We start from the raw sequence: 25,952 nt of genomic DNA on the forward strand, positions 1-25,952 counted from the left end.
AGCCCAGCTGAGGCCTCTGTGCTTGCTGTCCATGCTGGGGGTGTCCGTCCCCGAGAGCAGGACACACTGTCCCTGCGAGGGGGAGGGACGGCCTTCAGTCCGGGCGGGCCTGGGGCTGCTATGTGCGATGGGACTGCTCCAGGGCGTCCTGCCTCAGCTCCGGGAGCCGGCCTGTCCTTTTCTTCTCAGTTGCCCCACAGAATGAAGACCTCAAGTGTGGCTGGTGAGCTGCTGCTGATTTTTATCTGCTGCCCCAATCTTGGCATCACTGCCTTCATTATTTTCTTACTGTATATAATCGTCCAGTTATCAGTTACGAGCTCCCAAAGTTATATTGTGAATGCAGTAAAGTTCACAACAGAATAATAATTTATGGGCAAAGTGTTTTATAAATTAAAATCATAATTTCATAACTTAAAATTTGTGTGTAAATTAAAATTTTGTATATATTTCTGTATAATTATAATTTGATAGCTTATAATTTCTGCCTCTGCGATTTCTGTATTAAATATTTATATTATTTAATTTTAAATGGATTTTCTACCTGTACTTGTTTTCATGCTTTTTAGGAGTGTTTAAAATTATGTTAGTATTGTTTTATTGTCTTCAAGATGAAAAAAATCTAATTTTGATGTTTTGTATTCCTTCATTGTAGAGAAAGTGCTTGAGGATTTAACATTCACAGCACACACCTAAGTAATCAGCCTTTAAAAATACTCAATCCTCATTCGGGAATCTGTTCATTTATGAAGCCTCAATTCATGAAGTCTGTTTCTAAATGATAAATGCTTAATAATAAGCATTCCAAGAAAAGTACTTTTAACTTTAATCAGATTTCCAATATTCATTTACTCTTCATTATATGATTTGGTGGCAATAAGGGAATATATATATTTTTCTCATAGTAGAAATTTAGTATTGTACGTTAAATAATGTGGTGAAAATAGCTATACTGACAAAGTTTTTATATCAGGCCTTTAAAATTTCAACAGAATTTAAACATTATTTAGATAAAACAATTATGTTACAAAGACGACTTTTAACACGCTCAGGCCACCCACAGTGTGGACGAGAGAAAGCGGCATGCCAGCCACCCAGCGAGACTGAGGTCATTTTCTTCATCTTTGCTTAAAGTATAGTCACTAGACCAGATAATGTAGAAACTTTATATGAACAGTGATCAAACAGCCAAAAAGAGTATCCTTTTTCTCCACTTTCCTTGTGACTAATTAAAAATAATTCACAAGTTGAAAAAGCTTAAGTATTTTTATATACAGTAAATTTTGTTTTAGAGAAACTTTCGTTAGTGATTCATATAATTTGAGGCCTTTAAGGTAAAAAAATACATATGTATATATGTAAATATAAAATGTCCAGTTTGTGTATCATTTTAAGAAATGTTAAGCTGATTTAAGAAATGTTCATTAATGATAGTGTGTTAACATTTGATATTTTAAATTGCTTATGTAGTTTTTCTGCCTGCTGCATAGATAATCTTACACAGAATAGGGTTAGGTCTAAAATACTTCTTTTGAATAACTTTTCTGAAAAATTTTTCTTCCTTTTTTTTTAATTACTATGAATATATAGATACTGAATCCAGAGAATTAACTAGTGTACTTGTGTGTGCACACATCATGTATGTGTGTGTATTTTAACCTATTATCTGAATTAATGAAATAACCTAAGGGTCCATAATGCTGTAAAACTTAAAAGAAGCTAAAATAAATGTAGATTCACATCAGAGAACTTATTTGGGCCTGGTAAGTATGGTTATTCTTAATTGGATACCATTAATTGGTATACACATATGAAAAGACTTAGCAAGCAAGATGGAAATTGTGCTTAAGCAAACTGTAAAAAATTTAAAAAAACTCCAATATAATTGACTTTTAGAAAAGTCTGCTGAGTTATAATATCAAGTATAATAGCAGTCTAACATTTTGTTTCTTTTGTCCAGTTGCACGTTTTATGACTAAAATTAGTTTTTATCTAAATTTCTTTTTCTCCTTTTAAAACAGGAGCAAGTAACACTGCAGATACATTATTTCAAGAAGTCTTAGGTCGAAAGGACAAGGCAGATTCCACTAGAAATGCACTCAATGTGCTCCAGCGATTCAAGTTTCTTTTCAACCTCCCTCTGAATATTGAAAGGAACATCCAGAAGGTACAGTGCCTGTTCATGTGCCTGTGGGCGCAGATGTCTTACATTTTAGAGTTGTGAGGATGTTTTTTATCTTAACCAAATTAATTAAACTTTACTGACAATCTCCAAAATGTTTCTTTATTTTAAAGGGTGATTATGATGTGGTTATTAATGATTATGAAAAGGCCAAGTCACTATTTGGGAAAACAGAGGTGCAAGTTTTCAAGAAATGTAAGATTTATTACTTTAAGATTTTTTACTTTGCTTTTAAAGGAAAATTGTGAAATGGATTTTGCAAAGAATGTTAACATGCATTTTAGCTTTTGTTTATATGGTGCCCCTTTTCAAGTGTAAGATGGGTACTTCAGAAGTAGTTTAGTGGAGTTTCTTACTGACCTGGAGAGAGAACTACAGGGCGGGTGGACATCCTTTGATGCTTGATAATTGTGATGCTACTTAGGTCTTTTTTACTGGAAAGAATTGTTACAGGTATTTTACAGAAATGGAAATCTACATTTTATTCTTCCCTCTTTAGAAAGACTAATAATATATTTATGAATTCTAACCCTACTTTAAGCAAATTTTGAAATTATCTCTATGGTAGAGTTACAGAAAATAAAGCCTAAAATGCCTTATTAACTGGGAGAACTATCACAGGACTTGATTAAATTTGTAAAGAAATCCAAAAGGACCCAGAAAAGTTTATTTTTATTGTGATAAATTTACAGTGTGTGTGTGTGTGTGTGTGTGTGTGCGCGCGCGTGCACGCACAGGCTCTCACACTGCACATCAGTGAGTTTGACAGGTACACACACCCTGTAACCCGAACCCTGCAGGGAATGTTTTCATCGCTGGGGAAGTTCCCCTCCTGCCTCTTCTCAGTCAGCCCCTCCGTCCGCACAGCCAGTCTGCTTTCCATACTTTGATTTTAAACTTTCATTTTGTAAATCATGTAATTATTTCCTTTTTAATTAGATTATGCTGAAGTAGAAACACGGATTGAAGCTTTAAGAGAATTACTTCTGGAGAAGTTGCTTGAGACACCATCAACTTTACATGACCAGAAACGTTATATAAGGTAAACCTTCTGTGAGAGTTTCAACGAATCACATGTATCTGGGTGATGCTGGATACGTCCTGTTGCTCTTACAGAGACTCGGGGAGACTGGGAGAGTGATGAGACGGCAGAAGGGAAGACAGGCAGCAGAAGTGTGGGGACCCATGTAGGACACCAGGTCTTGTGTGTACTCAGAGACTGGGGAGCAGTCACCCTTTAAAGGCAAGAGAATCCTGCCAGTTTGGGTGAAGGGAAAGCGGCCTCATTGCCCTTCTCCTGTCCACAGGATCTAGCCTGGCTGGGGGGCTGCTCCCTGATTGGCTTCGAGGGTGGCGTTGTCCCACGGGGCTCCAGTGCTGCAGGTGGGGCAGGGCTCAACAGCTGAGGGTTCTGAAAGCTTCCAGGCTTGAAAAGGAGGTGGGGATGCTGACTTGGAAAGGATGGCAGTAGCAGCAGAAGCGTGGGCCCCATGGTGTGGTGGGAACCGTGTTGCTCAAGAGGGAGGGAGTTTTAACGTGGGCTGGCGTGGGGAGCTGGGGTGCCGGCTGCCCCCCAACAAGCCACGCGGTCGCTGCGTGGCACCTGGTCACACTTGCTCCACAGGTGGGGGGCCTCTGGCTGTCTGCCTTCACAGCCTGTCTGTGCTTTTCTCTAAGTGTCCCCAGAAGAAAGCACACACAGGAATTTTTCTGGCTTGTAGAATCATAGAAATTTAATGCTGCTAATTAACTGTGTGTTGTTATCCAACTGCCTTTTTTTTTTTTTTTTAACATGTAAAGTAATAGAGTTCCAGGAAGGCTAATCTGTCATCTAGGATACAAAGCTGTTTAGCGTCTTGTCTGTGTTCTGCCATGCTGCTTCACTAATAATTACAGTTATTCTGTTACATCTCTTGGTAGGAAAATGATGTTAAACCTTATCGAGTGCAGGATTTCTGTATGTAGTGAATTGCCGTTGTGTGATAACTCATGCAGTTTCCGTGACCGGTTAACCTACTGGATACCATTTAAAAGATAGTAATATTAAAAAAGGTTCTTTTAAATGGCCTATTGCTTTATTCCCTGTCCTTTCAAAAGGAAAAGAACAAGAATGTCACTGAAAATGTCAAGTAATTTATTTACTTTTTAATCTTTATTTTTGACACTTTGAAACTACATGGAGCAATTTATCATCCTTTTTTAAATTAAGGATTTAGTTATTAAAGAATAGGAAAAACATCACAACCAGGCCAAACATCTGTTGGAGTTTGGAATCTGTGATGAGCCACCCTGTGAGCACCAGGTTGGGGGGAGCCTTCAACTTTATCGCCAGCAGGGCTGCGCGTCTGAGCCCCACACACTGGGAGCTGTGCACGGCGTGAGCATGGGGCTCTCCCCTGTTGCCGTGCGGTTGTTCAGTGCTGACTCTGGTTCGAGGCGTTCTCACAATTTCTTCTCTCCCTACTCTGCTGCTGCTAGCAGCTTGGTCGAGAAGCAGAGTACCCTGTAGCAATACTTCTTTCCATATCAGTGTGATTCTTTCCTTGGTCATTGTTAAAAATCATGTCTAAGTATGCCTAACGGCTCTAACTCTTAAATTTTAAAATTTGAGTCTATGCTCACCATAATTAACATTCCTTACCTTTTCCCCACTAAAAAGCCTTTTTAAAAAGTATTCTTTGGTAACGAAGTTTAAAAGGAAGTAGCAATAATCTGTATCGTATTCTAAGCCAAGATTTTTGAAATGTAGTTTACAGTCTTTAATGTACATCCTAAAAGAAAAGTTACTGGATTAAGTCATTTAACCAGGGGAAAGCCTTAACACAAGTTGTACTTTTGAACTGAAACACTGTAGAGTTTCTGAGACAACAAATTTATCTTTCTTTATAAAACTCTTTTGTGTAATACCCATTAACAAGATGGTAGAAAGAGGATTATTCTTAAATTTTGGAAGGACTGGAGGGCCTTACAGTTTGAGGGGTGCTGAGCAGAGGGACGTCTTGATCGCCTAGCTGTGCTGCTCCGTGCGTGCGTCAGAGAGGAAGGCGGGCGCGGGGCGGGGGTGCTGCGTTTACTGCTGGTGTGGCTCCAAGGGTGCTGTGTGAGCCCAGGCGTCTGGAGGAGGTGCTGCAGGAGCCCTAGGGGCACACACAGCTTCTCCTGCCTGAGGCGAAGCTCCAGCAGACAGTCCACAGGCTCAGCACAGTGGGCCTGGACTCCAGGCCCCTGTGAGTGGGGCCAGGATCGCGCCCCCTCCTGGAAAACCACCGCCTGGTTCGTCCTGGAGCGGGGCAGGGGTTGTTCCCGAATGCCAGGTCTTGTTTATCACTGACTTGCTTCTCCTCTGGTTAGCTGCTGGCTGAGAAGCCTGAGTAAGGAAGTGCTTGCTGCTGGAGGGCCCGGGAGAGACGCCCAGTTGTGTCCCTGCGAGAGGCCACGCTTGTGACTGTGACTAGTGACTGTGTGTTCTTAGACGAAACTTCAGCCCCAAGACAGTAGACAGCTTACGGTTTGTAGTAATTTTAAGACAGCAAGTCCAGCTTTTGGAGTTGATTTAATTTGCTTTAAGTTGTTATATTTACGTATTTCATGAGGGCTAAGTTTTGAATAATACTTGTCAATTTTTCAGCAGAAATCTACTTCAGTTGTCTATCTGGGTTGGAAATTTTCACAGACAAATAAGACTTTAAATATTTTTCAACCTATTTGAAAACCAAGAAAAATGCCCACCTCTACTGTATATTTTGAGGAATATCTTCTCACGAATCAGAGTTTAGGCTTACAGGTCAGTGTTTGCTGTCACCAGACCTCTGTGATGTGGTCCAAAGTCTCAGCTGCCCTGTTCGGAGAATAAAGAAAGCAGGGTCACACTGCCATCTGGTGGCCGTGAGTTTCAGACCAGAGAAGAAGGTCGTCTGGCGGAGACTCTGCTGGTGTTTCCTGTGTGGCCGAGAGCTGAGCAGGCTCATTCTGATCAGGACACTGCACGCTGTCTCTGTCATCTTGGTTGTCTTTTTATAAAGTCCTAGCGTTTTAAAATGTACTTTTATTGTTAATTGCATGCAAAGAAGTTTAAATATGTTTCATTTAGAACTGAATATTAAAGAGTAAGTATTGATGAATGCTTTACTAGTTGACGAGAGTTTTAAGTATCCTTAAAAGCCGTGACTTTAAGATACACTGGCTTTCGTTTTGACCTTATGGCTGTGCAGCAGAAGCTGACTCGGTCAGCCATTGCCTTGCCGTTTCAGGTACCTGTCCGACCTCCACGCGCCTGGCGACCCTGCGTGGCAGTGCATCGGGGCCCAGCACCGGTGGATCCTCCAGCTCATGCACGCCTGCCGGGAGGGCTGCGTGCGGGACCTCAAAGGCAAGGCCCTCCCCTGGTCGCTCGACACGCTCTGGGGGCACTTGGCTGAGGAGGGGCTCGTGTTCCCCGTGCCTGTGCCTGTGCCACCCTCCCCACCCCAACCCCCACCTCGAGCACCCTCCCTGAGCCAGGGACTGAGAGGCATGGGGTAAGCCTCAGCACGCCTGTCTCGTGCGGTCTGGCTGCATGGACAGAGCTTTGGGCAGCGGACAGTAACTCCAGCAGAAGTGGCGCGGCGTGTAGGGGTGGTACCTGTGTCCGTCAGCAGAAACGTGCACTCGTCACTCCGTCAGCTGCCTGTTGAGCTCTTCTGCACACGAGGCCCTGAGCCAAGTCCAGGGGCGCAGACATGGGCCCTGCCCTCCCCTCTCGGCGACGCTGGGTTTGGGAGGAGAGTGAGGCAGTGTGGGAGCGAGGCTGGCGCAGAAGGGAGGCCGCGGGTGTTTGTGACAGCCTGTCGTGGGTTAGCTGGCTTGGATTTGAGTGTTCTCTAGTTGCGAATCAGTTTTTTTCTATTCTTAATGTTTAGGAAAACCCAAATATCTCTTTCCTGATGCCATATCCAAACTCCTGTTGTGCCATTAATTATTTTAACAAGTTTTAACAAGTGAAAACACAAGCAGCACGCATAGTCTGAGGTCGATGTGGATGTCTGGAGGCCTCAGTTTCTTGTGCTTGGAGTCTGCTCAGTTGGGCAGGCTCTTGCCCCAGGCTGCCTGACACAGTCCCCTGGTGTTTCTGAAGACTGTCGCTCCCGGCCTCCTCCCCTCCCCTCCCACTGTGTTAGACTCTCTCCTGGTGGCGCCCACACGCCAGTGGCTTTAAAGCTTCCAGGTGGTGGTGCAGCAGGCTTGGCAGGCAGTGCGGTGGGTGCGTGCTCAGGGCTGAAGTGCTGTGCTGAGCGGACCCAGGTGGTCTCCAGCCTCTCGGAGCTTGTCCTCTGGTGAGAGAGAAGTGGTTTAAAAAGCCACATGGGTGTTTATTTGTCACGTAAGTATAGTTGTGAGAGGTATTCCGAAGTGGGGAGTACAGAGCTCTGCCTCAGCCTGGTTAACCGGAGGCCCCGGAGTCTTCCTGGAGGAGGTGCTGTTGCCACTGAGCCTCCAGGAGGAGTGTGGTTTTCCAGGGAAAGGCCGCTGAAAGGTGGTCAGATGGCCCGGAGTACAGACAGGGCTGTGGTCTGTCAGAAGGCTTCCCTGCTCAGGCTTGTAAGAAACAATCTGGCTGCACGTTTAGTTTTGAAAATATTCAAATTTCTGGAAAACGTGTCTAATTTATAAAGACGGCACAGGAAATTTCATGCTCATTACATCCATACCTGAAAGCTCTGATACTCAATATCCCATCACTAGTCTGGGTCCTTCTTGGAGGTAAATGGAGATGCACCCTTACCTGGTGGAGTCCTTCCTTGTCATCTGGATGCTTCGTGCTGCTAAACTCACTCACCCACCACTGCCGAGAGGCAGCATCTCCAGGAAAAAAGACATTCGCTTCTGTGTGACTGGAGACCTGCCTTTTTATTTAGCTAAACTTACTCACCCAGCACTGCTGGAAGTCAGCATCTCTAGGGAAAAGGACACTCGCTTCTGTGTGACTGGAGACCTGCCTTTTTATTTACTCTGACCAAGCCTGTTGTAGAGGTTGTTCCTTGCTGGCGGCATGGTTGAAGGAATGTGCGTTGACTGGAACCTCTTGTTAGTGATGAGGTTTAGGTAAACTTATTTCCATAAGTTGGTCTTTTTGATTGAAAAGTGCAACATAACAGTTTATAGCTCTTTGAACTTACTCCATAAACTTCATGACAATGCAGTATAAGTTTCCTAAATCCATTAGCCAGATGTTTATAGATTATGATCTTAACTGTCTTTTGACGTTCAGAAGAACATCCTGAGCCATACCCACCTGTTGTCAGCAACACAGCTAACACAAACAATATAGATAGTCCTAACAAGTCCATACTCTTTAATTGCAAATCTGGTGTATTCTTTGAGCTCACATCAGAAGGAGTTTATTATTTTGGAGAATTCCAAACCTATTTAGGAGCACTAAGGGTGACCCCATGACCTCTTCTGTGTCTGCCCAGTTTAGACAGTTATCTGCTCACAACCCGTCTCATTGTACCTACAGCTCCTCCCTCACCCTGAATTGCTTTTGAAGCAGGTCACTTCATTTCATTTATAGTTATTTCAATATGTAATTTTCAAAGATAAACATGCTTTGTGAAAACTATATCACTTGAACTTCTTGAAAGCTATTATCATTACTTGAAGTGTTATCAGTACTTTCTTGATATCAAGCATTCAGTTAACTGTCAATTTCAAAAGCAGTTTAATATGTCCAGTAGCTCTTGAAGTACATAGATACTGTGACTTTTTAATCGATGGTCAGTGCAAAGGCAGACGATGGCAGTGCGGAGGCGTCACGCAGATGGAGACAGAACTTGTATTTCTTATGAGAAGTAGCCACTGGTGACAGCGTCCACCGTGGCCAGTTGGCCCCTAGATGCTTTCCTGGTTGTCGTCATCAGTGTGCTGTCCCTGGGCATGTTAGCTCTGCACTGTGCTCCTGTCTGCTGTGTGCAGGTGTGTAGTGATGTAGTGAAGGCGTGTGTGTATGGTTCAGTTCAGTTCAGTTGCTCAGTCGTGTCCAACTCTTTGCAACCCCATGAACCACAGCACACCAGGCGTCCCTGTCCATCAGCAGCTCCCGGAGTCCACCCAGACCCATGTCCATTGTGTTGGTGATGCCATCCAGCCATCTCATCCTCTGTCGTCCCCTTCTCCTCCTGCCCTCAATCTTTCCCAGCATCAGGGTCTTTTCAAATGAGTCAGCTCTCCGCATCAGGTGGCCAAAGTATTGGAGTTTCAGCTTCAACATCAGTCCCTCCAATGAGTACCCAGGACTAATCTCCTTTAGTATGGACTGGTTGGACCTCCTTGCAGTCCAAGGGACTCTCAAGAGTCTTCTCCAACACCACAGTTCAAAAGCATCAGTTCTTCTGCGCTCAGCTTTCTTTATAGTCCAACTCTCACATCCATAGATGACTACTGGAAAAACCATAGCCTTGACTAGACGGACCTTTGTTGGCAAAGTAATATCTCTGGTTTATAGTATGCTGTCTAGGTTGGTCATAACTTTTCTTCCAAGAAGCAAGCGTCTTTTAATTTCATGGCTGCAATCACCATCCACAGTGATTTTGGAGCCCAGAAAAATAAAGTCAGCCACTGTTGCCACTGTTTCCCCATCTATTTGCCATGAAGTGATGGGACCAGATGCCATGATCTTAGTTTTCTGAATGTTGAGCTTTAAGCCACCTTCTTCACTGTCCTCTTTCACTTTCATCAAGAGGCTCTTTAGTTCTTCACTTTCTGCCATAAAGGTGGTGTCATCTGCATATCTGAGGTTATTGTGCTTGTAGGTGGATGTTTATATAAAATATTGGCTTTAGTTATAAGTTTGCTTGGAATAACTTTAGTTTTTGTTGTTGTTGTTAATTCACAACCAGTTGTTCTGATGGACTCCCGGTTTACAGATATCCTAGTTATGTGTAACAGAAATGAGGTCAGTACGGGGCAGGATTCCTAAATATCATTTGGACTTTCTGTTGGCATCCTCTCATAATTACAACCTTGTGGGTCTGGTAGAAACCTGGGAAACTGTCTGGTTCAGACATGACTTGGGTCTACATTTTGCATATGAGGGAACTGCCTCAGAGGAGCCGCATGACTGCTCAGCTTCTCTCAGTCGGGCACACAGTGCCATGGACCTCTGTTCTGTTGCTGAAGCTAATGTTCCATCAGATGGGTTTCTGGACACAATGAGCTAATGGCGTGGTGGTGGCAGTGCCTGCGTCTCTTCCAGCACGTCTCATTTCTTGTGAAGCTTCTTCACTTTCATTCAGGTCCTCTCAGGAACCTGTTTTCAAAACAAAGGCTTGTTGGGTTCTGAATCTAAAGAATGGATTGTGAGTTCTGTTGTGACATCTGCACTTGGACTTGAACACCAAAGAAGAGAAATTGATTCACCCACCGCAGGCAGAAGGGTTACGACCTGAGACAGTGTTTGTGATGTGAAACTACAGTTTTAAAAGATAGAGTGTAAATACTTCAGACAGGAGAAGATGTCTTTGTAAGTAAAGCTGGTTTTTATGCATTAATTTAAGGAACCTAATATAATTTTTTAAAAGTTTTACATGGTGGTTTGTGTTAAAAATGCCAATTGTATTTGTCTTGTGGTCTTCAAGAAAAGCTCATGAGCAGAGATGGTGGCAGATTTTCTGAGCCAGGGAGACCTGGTGTGCTGCAGTCCGTCGGGTCGCAGAGAGTCAAACATGACCGGGCTGAGCCAAGTCCTCCGTAAAAGCTGTGTTTTTCTAGGACAGGTTGTTTGCATATGAAGCTTTGTCCGCAGAGGTAGGTCCCAGGGTGCTATTCTTGTGGACGCTGCAGCAGCACCTTCTCTGAATGCCAGTTTTAGGGTCATAGCACAGACCAGCCTGGTGAGTGGTGCCTGATGGTACACACCAGGACTCAGACAGGCGGTGACCGTGGCCCCTCAGCACGGCCAGCCGGGCACCCGGGAGCGCGTTGCTGCTCCTCGTGGCCTGCCTCTGTAGCCCACATGCTATCTTTTGGCTTTTCTAAGGGGAGACAAAGATGGGGAAAGAGCAAGAATAAAGATCGGCATTAAAGAATTCATCTTTAAAGCGTAAATGCCTGTGGACGAGTCTGTTTTCTTCCAGCCTGAGGTAGTTAACTGTTCGGCTTCTCTTCCAAAACTTTTACCACCTTATAAGAAGTGTCATTTGTCTCTTAAAATTCCTATGAAATAGGGCCAAAATGAGACTAAATCTTCAGGTTTCCTGTCAGGAAAAGCCTTTGGTTTAACCCCCTACCGACATTCTCAAACAGGATTTTTAAAGGTAGCCTTCAAAGGCATTTTTTCCATTGTTCTGAAAACAAGTTTAAGTCTTAAAATACATGCTGACTCTTATCTAGTAACTCCAGGGAGCATCAGTCTGCTGCGGCCTTAGGACTTCCCAGCGACGTGGTGGGGCAGAGGCGGACCAGCGCTTCCAGAGTAGGTAGAAGCAGGAGCTTCTTGTGCACAGTCACACGGCAGGAGGAAAGACTCTTCTGGGTGGCTCGGGTTCTCTTTGGAAATGTAGACTGATACGTCACACGGGAAAGGTTTGATCTGAACCATCACAGTATGGATCTGTTATAAAGGGAAAATATTAAGCATAGGCAGGCAAGCAAGCAATTGCTCAGTTGTGTCTGACTCTTTGCGATCCCATGGACTGTAGTCTACCAGGCTTCTCTGTCCATGGGATTTTCCAGTCAAGAGTACTGGAGTGGGTTGCCATTTCCTTCTCAGGGGATTAAGCATAGAGGCTGTGCTAACTATCTCCTCTTTTAAATATTTCAGACATTGACCAGATTATTAAGCTAATTATTTGCTGAAATATATTTGTTTATCCAATTGTCTTAAAATATAAAAAGGCTGTATTTTTCAACTGAAGCTCACCAAAATACATGCATAAATTATATTTCAAATTTATGTGCAGTTTTGTGAATGGATGCAGTATAACTAAACTTTTTTTTCTTGATATTTAAAAAATACAGCTGGGACCTTTATGTAGACAATCAGTGGGGTTACTAAATTTAATTCTAGTGTTCCCATAACGTAGGTTCAGGTGGCTCCTGGGCAGCTGGTTAGGTGTAGCCTCCACTAGGAGACTTGGTACAGAGTCCTCAAGTCTTCTGCAAAACTACAAAAACAGCTCTGTGCTTAAAAAGACAGTAAACGTCTTAAAAAGACAGTAAACGTCTTGTTATACGTACATTAGATACGTTAATAAAATAAGTTTTATTTTCAGTTCAGTTCAGTCGCTCAGTCATGTCCAACTCTTCGCAACCCCATGAATCGCAGCACGCCAGGCCTCCCTGTCCATCACCAACTCCCAGAGTTCACTCAGACTCACGTCCATCGAGTCAGTGATGCCATCCAGCCATCTCATCCTCTGTCGTCCCCTTCTCCTCCTGCCCCCAATCCCTCCCAGCATCAGAGTCTTTTCTAATGAGTCAACTCTTTGCATGAGGTGGCCAGAGTACTGGAGTTTCAGCTTCAGCATCATTCCCTCCAAAGAAATCCCAGGGCTGATCTCCTTCAGAATGGACTGGTTGGATCTCCTTGCAGTCCAAGGGACTCTCAAGGGTCTTCTCCAACACCACAGTTCAAAAGCATCAATTCTTCGGTGCTCAGCCTTCTTCACAGTCCACCTCTCACATCCATACATGACCACAGGAAAAACCATAGCCTTGACTAGACAGACCTTTGTTGGCAAAGTAATGTCTTTGCTTTTGAATATGCTATCCAGGTTGGTCATAACTTTCCTTCCAAGGAGTAAGCGTCTTTCAATTTCATGGCTGCAGTCACCATCTGCAGTGATTTTGGAGCCCAGAAAAATAAAGTCTGTCACTGTTTCCAGTGTTTCCCCATCTATTTCCCATGAAGTGATGGGACCGGATGCCATGATCTTCATTTTCTGAATGTTGAGCTTTAAGCCAACTTTTTCACTCTCCACTTTCACTTTCATCAAGAGGCTTTTGAGTTCCTCTTCACTTTCTGCCATAAGGGTGGTGTCATCTGCATATCTGAGGTTGTTGATATTTCTCCCGGCAATTTTGATTTCAGCTTGTGTTTCTTCTGGTCCAGCGTTTCTCATGATGTACTCTGCATATAAATTAAATAAGCAGGGTGATAATATACAGCCTTGACGAACTCCTTTTCCTATTTGGAACCAGTCTGTTGTTCCATGTCCAGTTCTAACTGTTGCTTCCTGACCTGCATACAGATTTCTCAAGAGGCAGGTCAGGTGGTCTGGTATTCCCATCTCTTGCAGAATTTTCCACAGTTTATTGTGATCCACACAGTCAAAGGCTTTGGCATAGTCAATAAAGCAGAAATAGATGTTTTTCTGGAACTGTCTTGTTTTTTCCATGATCCAGCGGATGTTGGCAATTTGATCTCTGTTTCCTCTGCCTTTTCTAAAACCTGTTGAACATCAGGAAGTTCACAGTTCAAGTATTGCTGAAGCCTGGCTTGGAGAATTTTTAGCATGACTTTACTAGCGTGTGAGATGAGTGCAATTGTGCAGTAGTTTGAGCATTCTTTGGCATTGCCTTTCTTTGGGATTGGAATGAAAACTGACCTTTTCCAGTCCTGTGGCCACTGCTGAGTTTTCCAAATTTGCTGGCATATTGAGTGCAGCACTTTCACAGCATCATCTTTCAGGATTTGAAATAACTCAACTGGAATTCCATCACCTCCACTAGCTGTGTTCGTAGTGATGCTTTCTAAGGCTCACTTGACTTCACATTCCAGGATGTCTGGCTCTAGGTCAGTGATCACACCATCGTGATTATCTGGGTCGTGAAGATCTTTTTTGTACAGTTCTTCTGTGTATTCTTGCCACCTCTTGTTAATATCTTCTGCTTCTGTTAGGTCCATACCATTTCTGTCCTTTATCGAGCCCATCTTTGCATGAAATGTTCCCTTGGTATCTCTAATTTTCTTGAAGAGATCTCTAGTCTTTCCCATTCTGTTGTTTTCCTCTATTTCTTTGCATGGATCACTGAGGAAGGCTTTCTTTTCTTGCTATTCTTTGGAACTCTGCATTCAGATGCTTATATCTTTCCTTTTCTCCTTTGCTTTTTGCTTCTCTTCTTTTCACAGCTATTTGTAAGACTCCTGGTCTTGTTTTTGTTGACTGTATAGAGCTTCTCCATCTTTGGCTGCAAAGAATATAATCAATCTGATTTCGGTGTTGACTATCTGGTGATGTCCATGTATAGAGTCTTCTCTTGTGTTGTTGGAAGAGAGTGTTTGCTATGACCAGTGCATTTTCTTGGCAAAACTCTGTATTAGTCTTTGCCCTGCTTCATTCCATATTCTAAGGCCAAATTTGCCTGTTACTCCTTGTTGCTTCTTGACTTCCTACTTTTGCATTCCAGTCCCCTATAATGAAAAGGACATCTTTTTTGGGTGTTAGTTCTAAAAGGTTTTGTAGGTCTTCATAGAACCGTTCAACTTCAGCTTCTTCAGTGTTACTGGTTGGGGCATAGACTTGGATTACTGTGATATTGAATGGTTTGCCTTGGAAGCGAGCAGAGATCATTCCGTTGTTTTTGAGATTGCATCCAAGTACTGCATTTTGGACTCTTTTGTTGACCATGATGGCTACTCCATTTCTTCTGAGGGGTTCCTGCCTGCAGTAGTAGATATAATGGTCATCTGAGTTAATTTCACCCATTCCAGTCCATTTTAGTTCGCTCATTCCTAGAATGTCGACATTCACTCTTGCCATCTCTTGTTTGACCACTTCGAATTTGCCTTGATTCATGGACCTGACATTCCAGGTTCCTATGCAATATTGCTCTTTACAGCATCGAACCTTGCTTCTATCACCAGTCACATCCACAGCTGGGTATTGTTTTTGCTTTGGCTCCATCCCTTCATTCTTTCTGGAGTTATTTCTCCACTGATCTCCAGTAGCATATTGGACCCCTACTGACCTGGGGAGTTCCTCTTTCAGTATCCTGTCATTTTGCCTTTTCATACATGGGGTTCATGGGGTTCTCAAGGCAAGAGTACTGAAGTGGTTTGCCATTCCCTTCTCCAGTGGACCACATTCTGTCAGATCTCTCCACCGTGATCCGCCCGTCTTGGGTTGCCGCACGGGCATGGCTTAGTTTCACTGAGTTAGACAAGGCTGTGGTCCTAGTGTGATTAGATTGACTAGTTTTCCTTGAGTATGGTTTCAGTGTGTCTGCCCTCTGATGCCCTCTTGCAACACCTACCATCTTACTTGGGTTTCTCTTACCTTGGGCATGGGGTATCTTCATGGCTGCTCCAGCAAGGCACAGCCACTGCTCCTTACCTTGGACAAGGGGTATCTCCTCACCACGGCCCTTCCTGGCCTTCAACGTGGGATAGCTCCTCTAGGCCGTAAGTTTTATTTTAAAGTTGTTATAATGAGGATATATATTAGGAAGTTTCTAAAGTTTATTTTTTGGAGATTTAAAAAAACAGTTTCTCTCCTGAATGTTTTTCACATTGTTGATCACGGTGTTGATTTAAAGAGAAAAGGCAAGTCCCAGTGGGCAGTGCTGGTCGTGTTTCCCCGAGTCCTGCGTGGCTGTGCCCTCCTTGCTCGCCCTTGCTTCAGTGGCTTTAGCAGAGGCAGTGCTTCCAGACTCTTGTAGTAGAATTTATTCTCTGTCTTTGAGATTTGTAAGCCATAGAGGATATACAGAAGAAAGCAGATCCAGGAGAGAGGGATCGGAGAACAGTGCCAGGTGTGACTGCAGTGGGGCCTGGTCGTCCTTTCGCTTTTGTCCTTCTTCAGGAGGAGGTGTCGAGATGATGTTCAGGGTGCTGTGAATCTGATTCACGGTGCATCCCGTTAGAATTGCTGCTGTTGCAGGTCAGCAGTGCAAGTTTATTTAAGCCCTTTTCGTACTAGATGCAGCTCAGCAGTGTTTTACACGATTGTGCATTTGTTTCTTAATCTAATTTGAAAAGACAAAATTAGCTTCCAAATTAAAATGGAGACTAGTGATAAGTACACTGGCATTTGAACATCTGATTTACTGTTGAAACAGTGTAGCATTCACTTGCGGCCCTGTCAGTGACACGTCAGCTTCTGGGATGTTCACAGTGTGGGCTGGGAAGGACCCAGGCCGGGCAGCTGGCAGCGGGAAGAGAAATGGGAAGCCAGGTCCCACAGCCCAGAAACAGAAATCGTGGATTCAGAGGCTTAACGGGAGCGAGCAGAGCTTTCTGCTGCAAGTCTGCTCACTAGACCCTGTGCCTTCCTTTCCCAGCCAAGCTGCTTTTCAAAAAATGAGTTTTCATCCTGGTTTTTATGTTTATGATCCCCCGCCTCTGTTTTCCAGACATTAATTCTAAAATGATACCTAAGTTTTGTGTCTGTACTAAGCCAGAGTAACAGATTTAATCCTCCAAATCTGTATGGTGGGAGTGACTTTTAAAAGTTATTTAGACAAAATATTTCTGGTTCTACTTCAGTTGATGTCTTATTTAAAAGATGGAAATTTAGAGCAAGGTCTAAATTTCAGTCCATTTAATTACCTAGTAATTTCCAGGAGTCCAAGGAAACACCGCCTCTCTTTTCAGGGCCCCCAGGCCTTCACAGCACCTCGCTGGACCTCGACACAGAGGTGCGCGCCTCCGCGCCCAGTCACCTCGGGCAGACGGCGTCGCTGAAGAGGGGCAGCAGCTTCCAGCCTGGTCGGGATGACGGTTCGTGTCTCCCTCCGCTTCTTTCAGATTTGTGTTTGTGTAGCTGCCGTTTTTCTCCTGGAAAATTCCATAATTACTTGTGTTCCTGCTGCTGTTACCAGCCATCATGCTTTCTACTTGTTAAGTAACAGCCCAGAAATTAAACTTAGCAAATCACAGTGTATTTTACATTGCACGTTAAAGAAATGCCATTTGATTTTTTAAGAAACCATTGGGCATAGGTCAGTGTTACTCACGTTTCTGTGGTTGAATTTTTCAAAATATGCCACAGAAAAAATTCTCTGAGAACTTCTTCAGGATGAATGTTGCAACAAAAGTTAATTTCTGTAGGCAGTACAGAAAAATAGTAGACAATTCTTTACCGAATTTTAAAATTTGGTTTGAAAAAGAGTTGCTCATTTAATATTAATCATAAATTGGTAATCGTTTTTCCTGGGGTAAGTAAGGCATCTCAGATTGTAATTGTTACATTTATTCCTGAGGTTGACATTTATCTGTTGTTTGTTTTCATATGTGAGATATAAAACACGTGGTCACAGTACACTCATGTAATGGTTGATGCTGTCAGTCACTGGTGACTTATAACCTCAATAATCAATATAAGGAATGCAAATGAGGTAATAGAAACATGTCTTATTAATTTCAAATACCTCTGAAGGTTATTTCAAAGTATTTCATATTATTCTTTCAAGTATTAGAGACTTATTAATAATATGAATGAATGTCCATCGTAAGCACAACTTAAAATCAGATGATTCTTTTGTGCTAAATGAAAGGCTGTCTCTATAACTGTCAGTGTTCCCCCTTCCTACCCTGCTCCCACCAGACACTGGAGTAAATATCGGGAAGAACGGGGCTGCTTGCTTCTGTCCAGTGTGGAGCGTGTAGCCCTGTGAGCAGAGGCCACCAGGGTCTGATCCACAGTCAGACTGCTGAGCATCAGAGCACACCTCCTTCCCTGACGAGGGTGGTGCGGTGTCTGTGAACCCTGTGTGCACCTCTCCCTGCTGCTCTGTGCTGCCCTGCCTCCAGCCGACCCTCTAACAGGCTTAACTCAGAAGTGACACTTGAGGCTGACTGAATTATATCTCCATCTCGAGTCAATTCAGTTCAGTTCAGTCACTCAGTCGTGAACAACTCTTTGTGACCCCATGGACTGCAGCGCACCAGGCTTCCCCTTCCATCACCAACTCCTGGAGCTTGCTCAAACTCACGTCCATCAAGTTGGTGATGCCATCCAATCATCTCATTCTCTCTCGTCCTGTTCTCCGGCCTTCAGTCTTTCCCAGCATCAGGCAGGGTCTTTTCCAATGAGTCAGTTCTTCACATCTGACCAAAGTATTGGAGTTTCAGCTTCAGCATCAGTCCTTCCAGTGAATATTCAGGACTGATTTCCTTTAGGATGGACTGGTTAGATCTCCTTGCAGTCCAGGGGACTCTCAAGAGTCTTCTTCAACATCACAGTTCAAAAGCATCAATTCTTCGGTGCTCAGCTTTCTTTATAGTCCAAATCTCACATCTGTACCTGACTACTGGAAAAACCATAGCTTTGACTAGATGGACCTTTTTCAGTGAAGTAATGTCTCTGCTTTTTAATATGCTGTCTAGGTTGGTCATAGCTTTTTCCCCAAGGACCAAGCCTCCTTTTAATTTCATGGCTGCAATCACCATCTGCAGTGATTTTGGAGCCCCCCAAAATAAAGTCTCTCACTGTTTCCATTGTTTCCCCATCTATTTGCCATGAAGTGATGGGACCAGATGCCATGATCTTAGTTTGCCATGATCCATGTTGAGTAGTTCAGATTTATCCTGCCTGGGTTTTGTCAAGCTTCTTGCATCTACTTTATCACATTCTGAAAGTTTCCATCAAATTTGGGAGATTCTGGGCAATCACTTTGTCAGACTTTCTGCTTCCTTTTCTGGACCCCAGTGGCATGTCTGTTGAGCCAGTGGGTTATCCATAGACTGCAGAGGTCTGATCCTCACCCGTCTTTCCACTCTGCTTCATTATAGAGTTGATTACTCTGCCTTCAGCTTCTCTGATGTTTTATCTTCAGTGGCTAACCTAAACATTTCACATTGTTTTTTCATCTCTAGAAGTTCCATTTAGTTCTTTTGAATTTCTTCCCTTTCTTTCCTCGTCATTTTCGTGTTTTCCTTTACTTGAACATTGTCCTTGTGGGTTAATTCCATCTCTGTCATTTACTCTTAACTAGTTTTCTCCCAGTTTTCTCGTTCTGATTCTCTTTCCCCTGCCTTTCATCCTGGCTAGTCATGTTTTTGTTTCTCAGACACTGGGAATGTTCAGAGTTGGGTGTCTGGGTTTTGTTGTCTCCCTTTAAAGAGTGTGAGACTTTATCAGTTACTTGCAAATAAGTGTGTTTCTTGCAAGGCTTGTGGTTAATTTGCTGGAGCAGTAGCCTTCCTTCTGGAGCCCCTGCTGAAAGGACTGGGCTGGTCAGGAGGACTGCTCCCTTCCTGCCTGTGGGGCTGCTGGGCCCCTGCCCTCCTCACTGCCCAGCTGTGAGGCTCCCTGGGCTCCTGGATCCCTGCCCTCCCCACTGCCCAGCTGTGAGGCTCCCTGGGCTCCTGGACCCCTGCCCTAACCACTGCCCAGCTGTGAGGCTCCCTGGGCTCCTGGACCCCTGCCCTCCCCGCTGCCCGGCTGTGAGGCTCCCTGGGCCCCTGCCCTCCCCACTGCCCGGCTGTGAGGCTCCCTGGGCTCCTGACTGCACCACTGCCCTGCTGTGAAGTTAGTTGTGGGTTCAGCAGTTGTTCAAAGAGATTTTCACTCTTGATTCAAAAGTATATTAATACTGTTACCTTCTTTTCCCCTTTAGCGTGGAGATGCAAAACTCCCCATCGGGTGGCATTTGTTGAAAAATTGACCAAGCTTGTTTTAAGTCAGCTGCCCAACTTCTGGAAACTCTGGATTTCATATGTTAATGGAAGCCTTTTCAGCGAGGTATGTGTACAGATTTGACTATAGATGTAGCTCAGTCATTGTGAGTTTCTAGTTTTAATCATTTTAGATTTTGAAGTGACTTTTTTAAAACCTCAGAAGCCCAGAGCCTCTATTGTCAGATATTTTAAGATTAGTTGAAAATTCTATTCAGCCCTAACACTAATAGCTGTGTGGCCTTGATCAAGTGCCCTCCCTGTTCTGGCCTCAGGCCCTCGACTGTAGAGAGAGAGTAGTGAGTGTCTCCCAGGAGGTGGGTGAGGGTTTGGGGAGGCGGCCACCCAGAGAACAAGACTCTGGGGTGAGGACAGGGCCAGTCAGGCCGTGTTGTGGGTGAGACTGTTGTGCAGTTAACAGGAAGCAAATGACAAAACAAGGAGAAAATGCTCGCATCTTGCACCGGGTCTGAAGTGAGAAGGAATTTCCCGGTTGGACAGAACATAAAGATCCTGTTTTCTGGCCCCTGTGTGATCCACCTGAGAAGTTGCTTAAGCCTTTACATTCTCAGAAGCTGCACATGTGCTCAGTGTCCTGATCATAGTTGGCAGCACAGAAGTTAGGGACGTAAAGAAGCGGCTCTGCTGTCCCCCTTCCTGTCCACCTGTGACCGACCCCCAGGTCCCAGGGTGTAGACTGAGCCTTTTGTTAGTGGTTATAAAAAAGCTCTGTTGAAAGTTAATTGTGCAGAGGTCAGTCTCCCATACAGCATGTACAGAGTGTGGCCTTCACAAATGCAGACCTGCTTGTTGCTGCCCAAGGAGGAGCATGCTTTCAGATGTCCTGAAGCAGGTTTTGTCAGCGCTCCACTGCACACGGGCCCCACCAGCCCATGTCTTCATTCATCATGGCTGTGAGGGTAGCAGCCTCTGTGGGAGGCAGCGCCCCCACTGCCATGTCATACCCTCACCCTCTTACCTGCCCCACCAGAGCAGGTCCCTCTTGAGACTGGAAAGAGGAGGTGCCTCCACATCAGTGCCTGGACAGGTGTGTTCATAGCTTCTTTTGCAGAGTGTCAGCGTTTGAACACCCAGTGTGTGTCGCTGACTAGCTGTGATGTGGCAGCTAACGGTATGTGAAATGCTTATGACAGTATCTGGCAGATATATAAGATGTTGCTCTTACTATTTGGAGAAAGTATTCTTTCCAGTATTTGAAGTGTCGTTGGCCTGGCACACAGTAGGTGTCTCGTAGCTGTAAGAAGTGAGGCAGGGTGCTGACCAGAGACGTGCAGGGCGACACTGAGGGCTCACACACCTAAGGGAGCGGTGCCCTGGAAACTGGCTGAAACTCATTGTTTTTTTCCAGCAGAGTGTTTTTCCTTCCAGTTGTATCAGTTTCTGGAGGTGCTCTCCCCCTCTGCATGGACAGTAGTTATCTCATCTTGAGTCTTTTTAGAGTTTTTGATCTGGAATAATGTAGTGAAAAGGGACTATATTTTCCTGGCTTACAAGTTATACCTAGTTGTGGTAAATGTCTAGATGAAGTATTTAATTGCAGATGAAAAATAAATGAGCTCAGGAATAATATTAGCCCTGAAAAAAAGAAATCACTTGTAATTAGTTGTATGAGTGGATTTGCCTCTGGAGTTTCTACCTATTAATAGTCATAAACTTCTCTTAAAAGTTTATAGTAATATTAGTTAAGTGTAATTTACTCCACAGATTTGGGTGTGTTTTTAAATTAAGTTACCCTCTACTGGAAAGCTAGTAAGACCCCAGAGGACAGTGGGAGGAATGGAGGAGTTAGGAGAGGGAACTGTCACGTCATGAGTGGAAACCAGAGACTTAAATTAACGTTGGGAAGAATTCCAGGGTTTTTGGTATTTAATTTCATACAAGAAAGCTCTGAAATATTTAGTCGCAACTTACTTGAATTTCTTTTCTTGTTGTAAAACTGTTTTTGTTTTATTTAGAGTTCATCCGTTAAAAGATTTAGATGGAGTTTCCAACAGTTTAACAAATAGTTCTTCAGACTAGTCACGGCCATGAGAAGTAACATACGTGAATCAAAACAGTGCAGTCTGACCGTTGGTCTCACCACAAAGGAGTTTTGGTCTGTGTGTGCAGGAAAGAGTTAAGGGTTTTAGCTAGTGAAATGGTTAGTAGTAGGGTAAGATCTCACCTTTAGATACATTTTAAATGTAGTGTATTTTCAGGTGAAAACTTTTAAAGTATCCAGATTTTTAAATATTAGGAATCAGCATTTTAAAAAATTATGTAACTCATAGTAAGTATGTAAATTAAAATGTTCTTCCTGTTTCAAAATTTTCTTTTTAAAAGCAGGGCAAACTGCACATAATTCAGCATGTTGGAGATATTCAACTCTTTATCAAATAAAAACAATAAGTAACAAATTTTTTTAACAATTGGAAGAGGAAGGCCTTATAACTGGTTCCCCCACCCACTCACTCCACCTGCTCACTTCTTTACGTGATTGGAGACGCCCTCGGAGTCTAAATGGTTATTCTGTCCAGTCGGCGTCTTCATGCATGCACTAGCACCTGTTTGGTGGGCAAAACTATTGTGGAAAAGTTTAGCCTTCATTTTAGTATGATGTTTTTAACAGTTGATTTTTACTCTTTCCGTTGATTCAGAGCTATTTCACAGGACAAAGGACTTTGAAGTAATCTTCCCATTGGACAAGCATTTAGTGCTATGGCAGATATAAGAAAAACGCCATCTGGCAGTCAGGATACTTAGTTTTATATGGGCACAACCCTTCACGGAGACAAATTACGCCTTCTTTCAGAGTCCCTCGCCACCGCCACAGCGTGGTCAGGGCTCAGAAAAACAGCTGCTAGGATGTTGGCTCTGTTTTCAGCAGCATATATAGAGAGAGAATGGATTTGTTCCAAGGAACTGTCTCCCAGGACTGTGGAGTTAATAGCCCCGAGGTCCGCAGTTGGCGTGCTGGAGACCCTGTGGTTCCCAGCTGCAGCCCAGCAGACTCCAGACCCAGAAAGCCACTCTTTCACTGTTCTGCTCAGGCCTTCTGCAGACACCAAGAAGGCAATCTGAAATTCAGATTTGGAAAGCAGATCTTTCTGCGAGGAAAGATTTGGGCTGGAAATGTGAATTTGGAGCTGTGATCTTGTGACTTATAATGAGAAGTATGTACTTGATCTTCACTTCTGATATTGTGACTTCCTAAGTCACAGTGCAGGCATGTTAGTGAGTGTCTCATCTCCCCGCTGAGGCCAGGCTCGTTGTCCAGAGGACCAGCCGTGGGTTTAGAGGGTAGGAACTTTCAGTGCCCACCCCAGAGAGAAGGGCTGGAGGCTGCGTTCAGTCGCCAGGGGTCTCGTCAGGTGCGTCTGCATGATGAAGCCTCAGTAGGAGCCCCGGGGACGGGGACACCTCGCCCTGGGCCTCTTGTCCTTCCAGATGGTCACTCCACCATGAGCTCCTCTGGTCACATCTCACCACAGCTCTGCATCACTTCAGTTGCTTCTCAAGTGTCTTAAAAATAAAGGGAGAAAAGCATCAGTTTCTGTAAATCCTGGTGTACAAAGAATTTTGAGTGTTGTTGGCCAAGAGACTTAGGAATTCGCTTGTTGAATTATTATCGTGATTTTTCATTCTTTCAAAAAAGCATCACTACAAAGAAAAAAACATTAAAAGTTGCACAAGAAGTGTGAGTTACTGCCAGAGAGGGGTGTGTGTCTGTGTGTGCCTGCCTTGTCCGTCAGGGTGTCTGACTCGTGGTGAAAACACCAGCATCCTTATCCATGTCTTCCTCCTTCAGGTCCAAAGTGTTGATCATGCAGATGACTCTCCACAGTTTCTCTAGCTTATACCTAAAAAAATGACGTTCCCTGAAGTATTTTAAAATTACCTTGGTGTCAGTATCACAGTCATTTATAATGCAGTTATTCCTAACTTAAAGTTCTCCACCTAAATACACCAGTGTTTTACCTTTTAAGGTTATGGTGGTGAGTTTTTTTATGTCATTTCATGATGACTTGTTCCTTCGGAAAGTGTCCTAAGTTTGTCCTGCTAGGACATTCTATAGAATGATATTTGGTTGTAAGAAAATTTGATAATAAAAAGTTAACTGAAATCCAGTTGAACAGATTTCTCTCTTAATCAGTGTAAAGTGGTCTTCTACACATTGCTCTAAGGAGAAAGAGAAATCAGAGGAAAACATGACTCTGCAGTCAGTTCTAGAATACATTCCCTCCAAACTGGACTCAAATCCCTGGAAGAAGAGTGCTGATGCGTAATTTTTAAAAAATAAAATACCACCATTCACTCTTAACTCTTACAGTCTAGAATACTGTTGGGGGGAGTGTGGGGACAGGGTTTCCCAAGTGGTGCATTCGTAAAGAACCCGCCTGCCAATGCAGGAGATACCAGAGACGCAAGTTCAACCCCTGGGTCAGGAAGATCCCCTGGAGGAGGGCATGGCAACCCACTCCAGTGTTCTTGCCTGGAGGATCCCATGGACAGAGGAACCTGGTGGGCTACAGTCCATGGGGTCACAAAGAGTCGGACACGACTGAGCACACACACACACTGAGGGAGGTGGGCGGTGGACCCCCCCAGAGCTGCTCCTGCTCTCGTCTCTACACCCACTCCCGGGAAGTGGTGCTGGAGCAGCACTGTGGGCTGCATGCCTGTAGGTTTAACCGTAGAAAGTTGTAGACGAGAACGGCATGTGACATTCACCTACAGAAAGGATAGCTTCAGCTTCATACTTAGGTTTATTTATGGGAATTGTACTTAAAGCTTTTAGAAGATAAATAGCTTCTTGTTGGAATAATGAGGGTTTTCTAATTAGTCATCCCTTAATCAGAGACTTAGGCTACTACTTATACATTCCTTTGAATCACGTGATAACCATATTTCATGCTCTCTTTACATACAACAGCTAAGCATGTCTTATTTTTATGAATTATTTCTAGAGACAACTAATAGGTTTTTTGTTTTTTTATTTTCATTTTTCAGACTGCTGAGAAGTCAGGCCACATTGAGAGATCAAAGAATGTAAGGCAAAGACAAAATGATTTTAAGGTAAGTTAAGGATAAGTATGTAGACTCTTTCTTGGGGTAGGGCGTTCTCAAACAAAGTGACTGGAAGGCCTGATATACATTCAAGACATTCGTCTTGTGCAGGCTGACTCCCCCACTTGATTCAGTCAAGTTTGATGCCTTTTAATGCAGTTCTGCTTGTTCGTTAACATGTAGAAAATGATCCAGGAAGTCATGCAGTGTCTGGTGAAGCTGGTCCGTGGGGCCCTACTCCCACTCGGCACGGCAGAGGGCGGCGGGCGACAGCTCGGAGGCTGGGAAGGGAAGGCTGAGCTCTCTGGACCGTGGCTGGCTCACGTCATCCAGACCCTCAGGTAAACGTGGGTGCATTCTCCAGAGAAGGGGCAAACATTTTTGTCTTTTTAGGGGGAAAAAAGACACACTCAGCAAAGAGTTTCGCTCTGTCTTTTGTGTCCGCTGTTTGCTGTGTGTCATCTAATAACTCAGCTCCTAAGCCTTCCTGATGCTTGGGTCTGATGAGAGTGTCACCTCTGTCACTGTTTAACCAGTGTTACTGTGGCGTTACAATCCCTGTCATGGATTGTACAATCCTGTTTTCAGCATACAGTGGTAGCCTGTCAGTGCCGCCGTGGAGTGTGGTGGGACGCCAGAACGATGCTAGGGTCCACTCCAGGCCCCTGTGCTCACCTTCGTCTCACTGTGTTTGTTCCACAGGCTGACGTATGAGTCTCTGGCCGCCCTTGAGATCCCTAACGACTTGCTGCAGACCATCCAGGACCTCGTCCTGGATCTCCGCGTGCGCTGTGTGCTGGTCACACTGCAACACACAGCCGAAGGTCTGCGGAGAACCTGATGACGTTGGTTCAACAACATTATCCACACACGCCTCTCTGTCCAGTGTCCAAATCCTCAAAAACAAGAAAGATGCTCTTATAGAAATCTGAATATTTCAGATTATCTGTCGCTGTTCAATGTAGTTTTTGTTTTTTTTTTCTTTCAAATCCTGTTTACTTTGAGATGCCGGGCCATGCAGAAATTAAATGGATACTCTTGAAAAACACTTAAGGATATAAGACCATCCTTATGGAAAATGTCAAATGGAAAAAGTAGACTATAAAATGT

The 25,952-nt window shown here is 44.0% G+C and overlaps 1 protein-coding gene across 7 annotated transcripts in view; it reads left to right on the plus strand.

The window, feature by feature from the left end:
* EXOC2 (exocyst complex component 2) overlaps positions 1–25,952 on the plus strand; it is a 123,354-nt gene that overhangs the window by 47,212 nt on the left and 50,190 nt on the right. For 6 of the 7 annotated variants that reach the window (XR_009733060.1, XM_061399015.1, XM_061399019.1 and 3 more), the window contains 9 exons: positions 2,022–2,167; positions 2,296–2,377; positions 3,122–3,224; positions 6,433–6,551; positions 16,752–16,877; positions 19,718–19,842; positions 24,786–24,851; positions 25,026–25,183; positions 25,545–25,666. Coding sequence is in view for 6 of the 7 variants with exons in the window: in XM_061399015.1 (XP_061254999.1) it covers positions 2,022–2,167; positions 2,296–2,377; positions 3,122–3,224; positions 6,433–6,551; positions 16,752–16,877; positions 19,718–19,842; positions 24,786–24,851; positions 25,026–25,183; positions 25,545–25,666 (1,047 nt within the window). In the remaining variant the exon portion in view is untranslated. The remainder of the gene's footprint in view (positions 1–2,021; positions 2,168–2,295; positions 2,378–3,121; positions 3,225–6,432; positions 6,552–16,751; positions 16,878–19,717; positions 19,843–24,785; positions 24,852–25,025; positions 25,184–25,544; positions 25,667–25,952) is intronic. The other variant, XM_061399017.1, reaches the window with a different exon arrangement.

Source organism: Bos javanicus, chromosome 23 (genome assembly GCF_032452875.1).
Source record: "Bos javanicus breed banteng chromosome 23, ARS-OSU_banteng_1.0, whole genome shotgun sequence".
Taxonomy (NCBI): Eukaryota; Metazoa; Chordata; class Mammalia; order Artiodactyla; family Bovidae; genus Bos; species Bos javanicus.